We start from the raw sequence: 12,343 nt of genomic DNA on the forward strand, positions 1-12,343 counted from the left end.
AGGCCCCTGGATTCCAGACCATGGGAATGTCCTTCCGCCTGACCGTGGTCCTCCCTAGGTGGGAATTCCCTCTCCAACTACAAGCAGGTGCTGGGCCCTGAGCACCTGTCCTACGAAGTCGAGCGACAGCCGGGGGAACAGGAGATCTGGTTCTACGTGGAGGGGCTCGCCTTCCCCGACGCTGATTTCTCGGGGATGGTGTCCCTCAGTGTCAGCCTGGTGGACACGGGGGTACGTACAGCATTGGAGATGGGCTTGGGGTGAGGGGCCTGGGTCTGAAGGGCCTGGGCCGGGGTCTGGGGCAGCCTGGGGCTCCCTGCAGGGCCAGTGAGTCTTCCTCCCCCCCCCCCAGGGCCTGCTTGAGGTGCCTCTCTTCACAGACACCGTGGCCTTCCGCGTGGCCCCCTGGATCATGACCCCCAACACCCAGCCCCCCCTGGAGCTGTATGTGTGCAGGTGAGCCCTGCCGGCCAACGCAGGGCGGGATGGCCAGGCCTGGCGGGCTGCTGCAGCGGCGAGCTGGGCATGGGGCGGTAGCGGGTGGCCTGACTTGAGCAGCTAGGGCTCAGCCGAGGTCCCTGGTCCGAGACCCAGTGTCCCTGGAACACTGTGGGTTTATCCTGGCAGCGGGCCGGGGATCGTGTCTGAAGCTCCGACCCCAGGGTCCAGGGGCCCAGCACAGAATGATTCCAGGCCCCGCTCGCGGGTCATCGGCGCCATCCCTCTTCCTGTCTGCAGTGTGATGGATGCTCACGGCTCAAATAAGCAGTTTCTGGAAGACATGGCTCACCTGGCAATGAAAGCCAACTGCAAACTGGTCACCTGCCCACGGGTGGACAATCGCAATGACCGTTGGATCCAGGTGCGCAGGGAGCGACAATGTGGTGGGGGCAAGGCCCTGTCCTTCAGCCAGGCAGGGGAAGGGCCAGGCCAGCCCGGTGGGAGGTGTCTCCCCACCCAGCCTCTCCGCTTTTCTCCAAGTGCTCCTGCGGGTCCAAGAGGCCACCCCGCCCCGTTCCCCAGGCCTCAGGGCGGATCTGGGCCTGTCCTGCCTCAGGCCTGGTGGGGGCACCCGTTCTGAAAACCACCCCAAAACCACCCCGGAAGATCACAGCGGCCTTTCCTTCTCTCCCCTCCCAGGACGAGATTGAGTTTGGCTACATCGAGGCCCCTCACAAATCTTTCCCTGTGGTTTTCGACTCACCCCGAAACAGAGGCCTGAAGGATTTCCCCTATAAGAAGATCCTGGTGTGTGGCAAAGGGCAGTGGGGACCCTGGGTGGCTCTTCCCATTGGCGCCCAGGTGAAGCCGCACCTGGTCCCTTAGGGCCCAGAGACTCGGACGGGGGAGCAAAGGACACAGGAGTTGGGTTTCGGCAACCTGGGGAGGTTGATGGTGCTGTATATGCAAATGATATGCAAGTCACATGCAAATAAGCAAGCGCTCTGCTGGCCCCTCTCTCTGTCCTGAGGGACAGAACAACAGAGTTCTCCTGGGGAGGGGGCTCTTTTCCCCCTACTCCGTGCCAGGTACTGTGCTCTACCAAGATCTTGGGCACAGAATGGCAGCGGCAGCACCCGCCACTGTGTCCTGTCCCCTCGCTTTCTGTGGCTATGTCATCTAACCTTGGGTGCACTCTGTGCTATTATTATTAATAAATACTATTATTATTTCCTCTTTATGGTGGCCTGAGGCTCAGGCAGGTTAAGTAACTTGCCCAAGGCCACAAAGTGAGTCAGGACGGAAAGCCAGACAGGCTGCCTCCACATCCTGCGCGCCGCCATTAGGGCGTCCGAGACAGCCACCGTCCCTGCCTATGTGTCCTCCGCGGGACAGCGTTAGTCCTGGGGCCGGTGACAGCGCCCCCTGCAGTGTGAGCGCATCAACCAGGCGCAGCTGCAGGGTGCGCTAGGGAGACCTGCCCGTCCCCAGCCGCTGGGACCGGAGCCCGCCGAGGCTTGCTCTCATCTCTATGGGCTCTCAGCTTCTTTCTTTGGGATTTGCTTGCAATTCTTTTCCTAGCTTAAAATGGACGCTAAGACTCCCAGCCCATTCTCATCCTGATGTCTTTGGACCTCTGGGGACTCCCGGCTGCACCGGCTGGCCAGTGTCCCCCGAGTTCAATGCACTGTCTCCATGCATTGGGGTCAATGCATGGGGTCTAACCTCCACCTCGATTTCTCCTGTGACCTGTGGGTTCTTCAGACACGTGCTAACTTTCCAAACATTTGGGGACTTTCTGGTTATCTCCTGGCTATTGGCTCAGAGCGCAGGGGTGTTTGCGAAAGAGGCTAGAGGTAGATTCTCATGGGTCAAGAGGAGGCAGAGTCCCCAGCACCTGCCCCCCTTCCCACCCTAACTGACCCCTCCTGATTGGGGCGGGGTCTTGCTGGTCCTTCCCTAGGGACCCGACTTTGGCTACGTGACCCGGGAGATCCTGTCCGCCGGCCCTTCCAGCCTGGACTCCTTCGGCAACCTGGATGTCAGCCCGCCCGTCACGGTGCGCGGCGTGAAGTACCCCCTGGGCCGGATCCTCATCGGCAGCAGCTTGCCCAAGTGAGAGGCCGCGGGGGGCTGCGGGGGGCTGCGGGGGGCTTGGGGCAGGGGGACGAGCCCCCCTCACCTTCTGCCTTCTGCCCACCTGCAAGCCTAGAGCCAGACACTCAGAGCCCTGGAACCTCAGATTTAACCCTCTACAGGGCATTAGGAGAACGCTCACAGACTAGTGGCCCACCTGATTTTATGGGTGTAATTAGTCACCAATATTAAAATACACATCGGAGGCTTCAGGCAAAAAAAAAAAAAAAAAAAAAAAAAAAAAGGCGATTTCCAGCTTCTCTTGAAAAAAAATGGGGAGGTGACAGGCAATTCCCTGTGCCACGGGGGTGGGGGACGGGACACGTTGGCTCTTCCCATAGCCCCCGCAATGGCTTAAAAGGGCCCGGAGGTCACCAAGGGCCCGAGCAAGTGGCAGCAGGTGAGTGTCTGGCCGGGATACTGGGGTGACAGGGGTGACTCAGTGGGTCCTTATCTGGACAGGAAACAGGGTATTTAGGTGACAATGTCTGCCATCCTGAGCCAGATGGGGTTGCCCACACGACCTGCGGGCACCCAGAGGAGGGGATGCGGCTCAGGATCTGTGTGGGGTCCCCTGTTTCCACCCAGAGACGGTGCCCACCACGAGCCCCAGAGGCCACTTTCTTTGTGTGTGGGGCTGGCGCGTGGCGCACTTTGCCCCGCCGTGGCTGGCCCTGGTCCTGGGCCCAGAGGGCTCAGGCAATGCTGGGCAAGTCACAGCCCCTCAGGGGAGTGCAAGGGCCTCAGGGTGCAGGGAGGTTTCTGCACCAAGTCAGGCTGGATCCCTGGGGCTGAGGTTGGCCAGGACCAGAGGAGCCAGCTCACCCTGCTGGTGACTCAGGGCTGACCCCGCTCACGCCCTGGCTCCCAACAGCCTTGCCCCTGGGTTAGGAGCTCAGTTAGAGCATTTGAAATACTTATGATGTGCCAGGCACAGTTGAAAGTACTAGGGATAAGTCAGGTGTGGTGGTGCACACTTGTAATCCCGATACCTGTGAGGCTGAGATAGGAGGAACACAGGTTCAAGGACACCTTTAGCAACTTAGTGAGGCCCTCAGCAATTTAGGGAGACCTTGTTTCAAGTTAAAAAATAAAACAGGGCTGGAGATATAACTTGGCAGTAGAATGCCCCTGGGTTCAATCCTCAGTACAGAGAGAGAGAGAGAGAGAGAGAGAGAGGAAGAAAGGCACACAGGAGCCATATAGATACATTTAAAATAAATGTTATATTCAGTTCCCTCCTCTGTAAAATGGGCCTAATAGAAAAATTGTTGTCCCAGTTATTACTAGGGATAAAAAATTTTATGTAAGGCAGGCAGAGTGGCACATGCTGTAATCCCAGTAGTTGAAAGGCTGAGACAGAAGGATCACAGGTTTGAAACCAGCCTTGGCAACTGAGTGAGACCCTATTTCAACTTAAAAAATAAAATTGGGCTAGGAGTATAGCTCAGGAGTAGAATGCCCCTGGATTCGATTCCCAGTAACACACACACACACACACACACACACACACACACACACACACACACACACAGCCTTAGCTATTTAATGAGGTGGTCTGCAACTTAGTGAGACTCTGTTTCAAAATAAAGAATAAAAAATAGGGCTAGGGATTTAGCTTGGAGGTAGAATGCCCCTGGGTTCAATCCCCAGTACCATAAAAAAAAAAAAAAATCCACATAAACTACCTTTTGATGCTGCGGGGTGCTTGGTGTCCACACTCCCAAGCAATGGGTCTGCCTTGAGGCTGGTTGGAACTCATTGGGCTAAATTTATTGACCACCTACTGTGTGCCGCACTCAGAAAGCTTCACCCTGGCTACCCATCCAGTCCTCATAACAGCCCTACCAGGCTGGACTGTGGTTGTCCCCTGTTACAGACGAGGAAGCCGGGCTCAGAAAAGCAAAGCTCCATGCATCCATTCACACACCTCTTTACCAATTCAATAAATAGCCATAGAGACTTCTCATGCTAAGGATGCGGGAATGACCCAGGAATTAGCCCTTGGGAGTTTACTGTCGTCTAACGGGGGGAGACAGACAAGCAGTTCCGCCCCACGGGATCGTAAGGGACCACACAGAACCCGATGTGGGCGCCTTAGGGCAGCGACGATGCCGGTAAGGATGGGGGATGAGCAGCTTTCAGGCCTGGGAGAAAGGGGCAAAGCAGGGTGGAGCTGCCCACGTCTAGGCAGGGGGACCTGCAAGGGCCAAACCCAGGAGGCTGAGAAAACAGGGCTCGAGGGAAGTGTAGAAAAAAGCTGGGCAGAGGGGTGGTGGATGGGCAGAGATGGACCGGCTAGACCGCAGGCGGCGGGCTCGGCAGGTGCAATGGGAGAGAGCTTTGGAGCCCTTGGCCAGCTGCTCAGGCTCCACCTCCAGCAGCCCGGGGTCCCTGTCTCAGCGGCAGAGAGCTCAGAGATTGCTGGATCAGGAAGGGGCGGGGGCTCTCTGATGCTCCCCAAGGACTGGGCTCTTTTCTTTGGCCTGCGTTCCTGCTCCAGTCTCTGTGACATTGAAGCCCATAGGCGCCCTGGCCATCCCCCCCCCCCCAGCCTCCCTCATCAGTGAGCTGAGCCAGGAGCCTTTTCTCTCCACCTGGAGCTTCCAGGCACAGAGCAGGGACCCCAGATGGTTCTCCAGTGTACCTGTGCCCCATGCCATTGGGGAGAGGGAGAGGGAGAGGGAGAGGGAGAGGGAGAGGGAGAGGGAGAGGGAGAAGGAGAGGGAGAGGGAGAGGGAGAGGGAGAGAGAGACTCTCAAAAAGGGGCAGCTACTTCTCTAAGACGCACAGCACATTCCTGGTATGATCAGAATCCAGGTCTCCTTCTCCTGGGATCCTAAACTAAAATTTAGCCCCTCCGCCTGCCGTTCTGTATTCCTACCTAGGCTTTCGGCCTCAGAGGTGAACAAAACCTAGAGCCCACATCGACTCTAGCAGGAAGGGATAGGCGACAGGCTTTCATAACAAAGAATTAAACAGCGTGGAAGAGCCGAGCATCCGGACATAGGATGAGTGCACGAACGCTCACACGCAGCATCACTTTTCTGAGCCTCAATTTCCCCATCTGTAAAATTGAGATGGAAAGAGCCCGGGCCCCGGGTGAAACGCGGCAGCCCCGGCAGAGCGCCATGTGCACCGGGCAGTACCGGTGGGCTGAGCGGGGTGGGCCGAGACAGGCGGTGGTAGGGAGGAGTGAGGCTACCCAGTTCTGCAGGGTGAGCCCGGGTGGGAGGCAACTGGCCTATCTGGGTGCATCACAGGGCTATCCTGGGGACTAAATAAGATACTTAATGCAAGAGACCTAAGGCAGGCACACAGTAGGTGTCCAAGAAATGCGTGGTCCTTTGCTAGCTGGGTCTCGCCACCCTCTGACCCCCACGGTAAAATATTCCTTGAGCGGCTCTGCCCCCTGGCGGCCGCTTTGCTGGGGACACAGAAACAAGGGCTCTGGTCGCATAGGGCTGAGGTCATCTTGTCCGTCCCCCTGCCTCCAGGCAGACAGCGTCCCAAGAGGGACTCTTTGGCTTGCTGAATCCGTTTCTGGCTCCTATTTCTTTATTCTCCCCCTCCGTCTCACTGTTTTTAAAGAAATCCTCGAAAATTGAGAACACTGCAGCAAAATAACAAATAGACAAACACATTTTTTTTTTCTCGTGATCTCCTGAAATCCGAGCCTGGCATGACGTTGCATGCCTGTAATCCCAGCATTTGGGAGGCTGAGACAGGAGGGCCGCGGGATCGAGGACAGCTTCAACAACATAGTGAAGCTCTCGGCAACCTAGTGGGACCCTGTTTCCAAACAAAAAAAATATAAAGGGATGTGGGAGTAGCTGTGAGGTAGAACGCCCCTGGGTTCCATCCCCAGGACCCCCCCCACACACACACACAAATTCGAATTACTATCTTAATTCGCCACCTGTCTTTGTTGGTCTGTGATATATTCAAATTTATGTAGCTCGTAGGCTACTGATTACCCAGCTGTCCAAAGCATTCTTGGGCACCTGTAAGTGTTTCTGAAGTGCATATGACGTCCAGAGCTGTAAGAAACAACTTAGAAGCCGGGCGTGGTGGTGCACACTTGTAATCCCAGTATTCGGGAGGCTGAGACAGCAGGATCGCAGTTTGCAGACAGCCTTAGCTACTTAGTGAGGCCCTCTGCAACTCAGTGAGACCCTGTTTCAAATTTTTAAAAAATAGGGCTGGGGGTGTAACTTGGGTAGAATGCCCCTGGGTTCCATCCCCATTACTGCAGAAAGAAGAAAGAAAGAAAGAAAGAAAGAAAGAAAGAAAGAAAGAAAGAAAGAAAGAAAGAAAGAAAGAAAGAAAGGACTTAGACATGAGCCCTGCCCTCACGACGCTTACGTGAGTCAGTGACCACGTAAGATGTAAGTCCACCAGGTTCCCTGCGCTGTGCAGAGCCCCTCCCTCCCTCTTTTGGTGAGGCGCATTTTGCTTTGCAGAGAGCTGGCTCTCAGTTCAGGAACTACTGGGGATGAGACCCCATTGCACACAAAATGAGTGGGCAGCAGGTCTCCAACGTCAGAGCACCGAAGAATCAGAGGTCAAAATACACATTCCTGGGCCACATCCCCAAAGACGGGGAGGCAGGGAGGGCGCCGGGCTAGGGGAGCCTCAGAGAAACAAGTGCCTCCTCCTGCAGCATCTCACCCCCCGCCCCCCCCCCGCCCCGGGCAATCCAGGCCCAGGCTTGGGAAACTCTAGGCTGAGGGAGGGGCTTATCGGCCTGCTCCTATCAGGAGCAAAAGCTGTGTCTCTTGAGTAAGAAGTCAACCTCTGCATCTGGGCTGGAAGAGGAGGGTTTCCAGTTCCTTCGGCAGATGGAGCTCTCTCCAGTGACTCCTTTGGGTGGGGGATGAATTCCTGGCCTTAGTGGAATGTGTGTGTGGACGGGGTTGATGTCAGTCTGCAGACCAGTTCCAGAGGCTGGGGAGTGGCCAGGCCTGATCTGCTACAACCCTACCCCGTCCCCGGTGCCTGGTGCGCAGAGGGCGTCCAGGCCAGCACAGGCCTGGGGTGTATCAACCTCTCTCTCCCCCAGGGCGTCCTCAGCTCCATCCCCACTCCCAAGGCCCCGCCCTCCCCTGGGCTCCAACTTGCAGACCTTGGTGTGGCCAAGGCTAAATCCCATCAGCTCTCTGAGCCTCAGTTCCTCCTCTGGGAAAGAGGACCCACTCAGAGGTTGTCGTGAGGCTTGGGGTGCACAGGAAGTGCCCTCTGGGTGCCGGCACACTGTGGGCACCAGGCAACTGCCTGCTCCTTCCCTCCCTGCTAGGAACCCGGGGCGGCGGATGGCCAAGGTGGTGCGCGACTTCCTGAAGGCCCAGCAGGTGCAGGCCCCCGTGGAGCTCTACTCCGACTGGCTGTCCGTGGGCCACGTGGATGAGTTCCTGAGCTTCGTGCCCACCTCCGACCAAAAGGTACCCCCGCTCACCTTACCGCCCCTTCACCTGAGCCACCTCTGCCCCTCCCTGACCAGCCTGATGGGTGGACCAGGGCAAAGCTGCCTGGGTCCAGCCCAACCCTGTGTCCAGAGCGAGCTCGGGATCAGGCTGTGCTAATCAGAGGAGCCGAGAGCCCCCGCATACTTACCAAATGTGTGCTCGGACTCATGTTCCTCAGCCAAGAGCCACTTAGGACACTAATAATAATTGGCAAAATTTGCCGAGCACCTACTATGTGTCACCTGCTTTAATCCATGTAATCCTCCAGCAAGCCCATGCGGTGGGTGATATTATCATTGCCCCATCTTGCAGGTAAGGAAATTGTGGCTTAGAAGAGTTCATCTGTCCCTTAGAAGGGACAGATTGAAAGCAGATGTGGGCCCTGGCTCTGCCACTGAGCTCCCCGGAGGGTATGGCCCTCGGGGAAGGAGCTGGCAGCCTGGGAGGGAGCCTCCGGGTGGTCAGTGGTCCCAGCCCACCGTGAGAAGCATACAGTGGGGCATGGGTGCAGGGCACCGCTGAGGAGATGCCGGAATTAGGGCTTGGAGGCAGGAATCTGAATTCCCTGCCAGGCAGAGTGGGGAAGGGCCTCCCTGGCAGAGGTGTGGAGGTCGGAGCCCCCGGGAGGATTGGGGACCTGCAGGCAGTTCCTGTGGCTGGTGGGAGGGATGGGGAGGAGAAGGGAGCCTCGGGCCGGCCTGGCTCCTGAGCACAGGCTTCATCAGTTTGGGGGTTCCTACGTGCAGGGAGGCCATGCACTGAGAAGTTCTCCCTCTTTGTGCCAGGGTTTCCGGCTGCTCCTGGCCAGCCCCATGGCTTGTCTCAAGCTATTCCAAGAGAAGAGAAAGGAGGGCCACGGCGAGGCTGTCCAGTTCGATGGTGAGTGCTGATGGCCCGGTCACCTGTGTTGATCACTGAGCCCCTGGGAGCAGCCCCTTTGTCTCTGGGCTGTCTTGGGGCCTGACCAGCACCCACGTGTGGGAGGCGGGGATGGAACACTGCATCCTTGGGTGCAGGCTGGCTGGGTGGCCCCGGGTCCTTGTCCCAGGAGAGAGAGTTGAAGCACTGAAAGGGATGTGTGGACCATCCCTGTGGGGAGACCCGGTTTGGATCCTGGTCTTAACCATTGCTGCTGGTGGGATTGGCCAAGGGTAACTTATTAATTATCACCTCCAATAAAGGAGGCACAATTTACCCCTTCTAGGATTGTCTTAAAGATCGATAGTAAATTAAGTAGATTCTCAGAGCACAGTGGGTGTTCAATGGGATAGTAGCTGCCTGTAATTATTAGGCCCCGAATTCCAGAGTCCCCTCCCAAGGGGTTCCTGATCCACTACCAGGTCCCATCTTGCAGCCAGAGCCTGGACCCCTGGCTCCCTGCCTCTTGCCGGCTCCTCCTGGCTGCCAGCACCCTCTACATTGGAGCGGGCAGAGCATACCAGCCTGGACTGTGCCACCTCAGGCCCGAGGTGCCCCCCAGGGAAGTACACCTTGAGCCCACACCGTCTTGGTCTTGTAGGGTTAAAAGACAAGGTGAAGAGGACCATTAACGAGATGCTGGAGGACAGACACCTCCAGAGGGACAGTCTGCACGTGCAGGTGAGGGGCGGCAGCCCGGCCACTCAGAGAGGCCCGCGCCCTCCAGGAGAGGCAGGGTGCGAGCCCAGCCCGGGCCGTGGGTGGGAGAGAGCCTCTTCCCCAGAGCCCACGGAGGGTGGGAGAGGCAGAGCCGTGTGTTCAGGGGGTTCCGGTCCAGGGAGGGAGGTCTGCCCCCCATAGGTGACCCATGTCCACGGAAGCCAACCGAGTCCTCACCCCGGAAGTCAGTCTGGGGGCGAGAGATGCTGCGGCGAGATGGGTCAGGGAGCGAGCAGGAGGAACAGGTCTCAGCAGGACTGGGCTCGCCCCAGGGCGATGGGCCCAGCACAGGTCAGCTGGGCCCACGGCGGGCTCCCCCACTCTGGCCGTGGCCATGCTTCTCCCTGAACTGCCGAGATGAGGCGGGAACACTGACCACGCTAAAGCCATAAGGACTTTTGAATCCAGAAAGTGCCTAGGTCCAAACCTCAGCCCTGGTCCATGGGGCAGCTCGTTCGAGCCTCAGTTTCCCCATCCGGGCACAGCAACGGCAGCTCTTGCACGGAGCCGTTGCAGGGCTCAGAGGAGCCGACAGGCGCTCTGGGCTGTGCGCGGGCACGGCGCACGGTGGCCCCCGGCTACTCAGACCCTTCTCGCCCCGGGCGGCCTGTCCTCCCCAGAGCTGCATCGACTGGAACCGCGAGGTGCTGAAGCGGGAGCTGGGCCTGGCCGAGGCCGACATCGTGGACATCCCTCAGCTCTTCCTCCTGAGCGGCTCCTACGCGGAGGCCTTCTTCCCCGACATGGTGAGAGTCCCCTGGCCTGCAGGGTCCCGGTGGGGTCGAAGGAGAAGCAGCCCCGTGCAGGGCAGGCTGGGTAGAAAACAGTTCCACCTGAGTACCACTGGGTACCCCAGGGCATCTTTAATTGCCACCGGGAGGGGACGCTAACCTATGGGCAGAGACCAGGGATGTCATTCAATTTCCTAAGTGCCCAAGACAGCCCCTGCCATGAAGAGCTTTATTCTTATCCCCAAATAGAAAAATAAAGTGTGGTTTGGTTGCGGATGTTTGGGGCGTGTTTGAGGCCTCCATGGCTTGCTCTGGTCCCACTGGTCCCACACCTGTGGCTCCCAGCGGGCTCCTGGGTCCTCATTAGCCAGGCAGCTGATGAGCAGGTGAGCAGATGTGATCTCGCCCACGTGTTACCTGGGAGGAGCCTGAGCGACGCTATCAGTGCAGGCCTGGCCCAAGTGCCCATTACCCCTTGGGAAAGATGTCGGGGTGTGGGCAGATGGGGGGAGTGGTCCCCAGAGTGGAGCTAGCCCTTCCCTCTTTACAGCCGTGCCTTCAGCTTGAGTCCTTCCTGTGGGACCGGCCCAGGGCGGGAGGTGCATCCAGCGACCAGGATGCACCTACAGGCAGGAACGGGCTGGGCAGTTGTGGCCTTAAATATGCCTCCTGCTCCCCTCCCTGCCCACTGTCTCTTGCACGCCCCACCCCACCCTGGCATGTTCTGAGCCACTGGTGGGCAATTCGGCAGCTCAGAACCCCCACCCTGGACTGACCCCCCCGGGCCGCCTCTTCATATCGACCACACATGGCCCTGCAGGACAGACTCAAAGTACGGGTGGGGCCTGGGAAACGTGAGGGCCCAGGATAGCCGGGCCCACTCAGGGCCATCCCTGGGCATCATGTCCAGGGGCCCCTTTGGCTTCTATGCCCTGGCAATGGGGAGACTTCCTTTCCCCCACGTTAGACCCCAACTCAGGTCTGCAACCAAGAGAAGCAGAGGTGCCCTTAGAGATAAACTCAGCATCCCCCAAAGGGCTCCAGCCCCTTCCCCAGTTCCTCAGCCCCACAGGTGGCCCTGCTCTGGCAAGGTGTGAAGAACATGGGCTTCTGCATGTGTCGGCTCCCAGGTTCAAATTTTAGTCTCTGGCTGTGTGGCCTGGACTATGTTACTTAGCCTGTGTGAGCCACAGCCTCAGAAGCAGTCTGTGGGATAGAGTGTTGATGTATCTGGCCCATACGAGGTGTTCATTAGTACTGGAAACAACGATCGATCAGGGCCGCAAGGACAGTTGAGCACGCTGTGTGCTGCTCACAGGCACACTGTCCCGACAAGGGCACTGTTAACCTAGACCTGGAAGCTCTGGGTATCTGCTGTATAAGATTCCATCAGACGACAGTAAAGTCTCTTGTTCTAACAAACCTGTGGTGACACATTTCCCAGAGATGGAAGAAAGTGTTGGAGGAAGGCGTGATTAGTAGTTACTGCGCACGTTACTGACAGCCCTGGCTATTGTTCATCCAGCCTTCCAGCCATGTATCGGTTCCTTCTGCAGACCTTAGTTCTTGAGCCGTTCTTGGTCCTGCTGGCCCAGGCATGCCGGCAAGGGTGGGACAGACCCTGCGGATGGCTGGGCGGCAGTCAGAGTCCACCGGGGCCCAGCCAGCAGCCTCCCTCCCGCCTTCTCCCCTTTGCAGGTGAATATGGTGGTCTTGGGCGAGTACCTGGGCATCCCCAAGCCCTTTGGGCCCATCATCAACGGCCGCTGCTGCCTGGAGGAGAAGGTGCGCGAGCTGCTGGAGCCGCTGGGCCTGCGCTGCGTCTTCATCGACGACTACCTGTCCTACCACCGGCTGCTCGGGGAAATCCACTGCGGCACCAACGTGCGCCGACGGCCCTTCTCCTTCAGGTGGTGGAACATGGAGCCCTGA

At 58.1% G+C, this 12,343-nt stretch overlaps 1 protein-coding gene across 1 annotated transcript in view; it reads left to right on the plus strand.

Moving 5' to 3' along the window:
• The window catches only part of PADI1 (peptidyl arginine deiminase 1), a gene marked incomplete at both ends in the record, with an annotated part of 32,277 nt that extends 19,934 nt beyond the window's left edge, over positions 1-12,343 (plus strand). Inside the window, 10 exons of the mRNA XM_080690601.1 lie at positions 59-231; positions 353-456; positions 739-862; positions 1,141-1,248; positions 2,405-2,556; positions 7,874-8,018; positions 8,828-8,921; positions 9,562-9,641; positions 10,301-10,426; positions 12,110-12,343. Of these exons, the coding sequence (XP_080546727.1) occupies positions 59-231; positions 353-456; positions 739-862; positions 1,141-1,248; positions 2,405-2,556; positions 7,874-8,018; positions 8,828-8,921; positions 9,562-9,641; positions 10,301-10,426; positions 12,110-12,343 (1,340 nt within the window). The remainder of the gene's footprint in view (positions 1-58; positions 232-352; positions 457-738; positions 863-1,140; positions 1,249-2,404; positions 2,557-7,873; positions 8,019-8,827; positions 8,922-9,561; positions 9,642-10,300; positions 10,427-12,109) is intronic.

This window comes from Muscardinus avellanarius, assembly GCF_963383645.1.
Source record: "Muscardinus avellanarius genome assembly, chromosome: 3".
NCBI lineage: Eukaryota > Metazoa > Chordata > Mammalia > Rodentia > Gliridae > Muscardinus > Muscardinus avellanarius.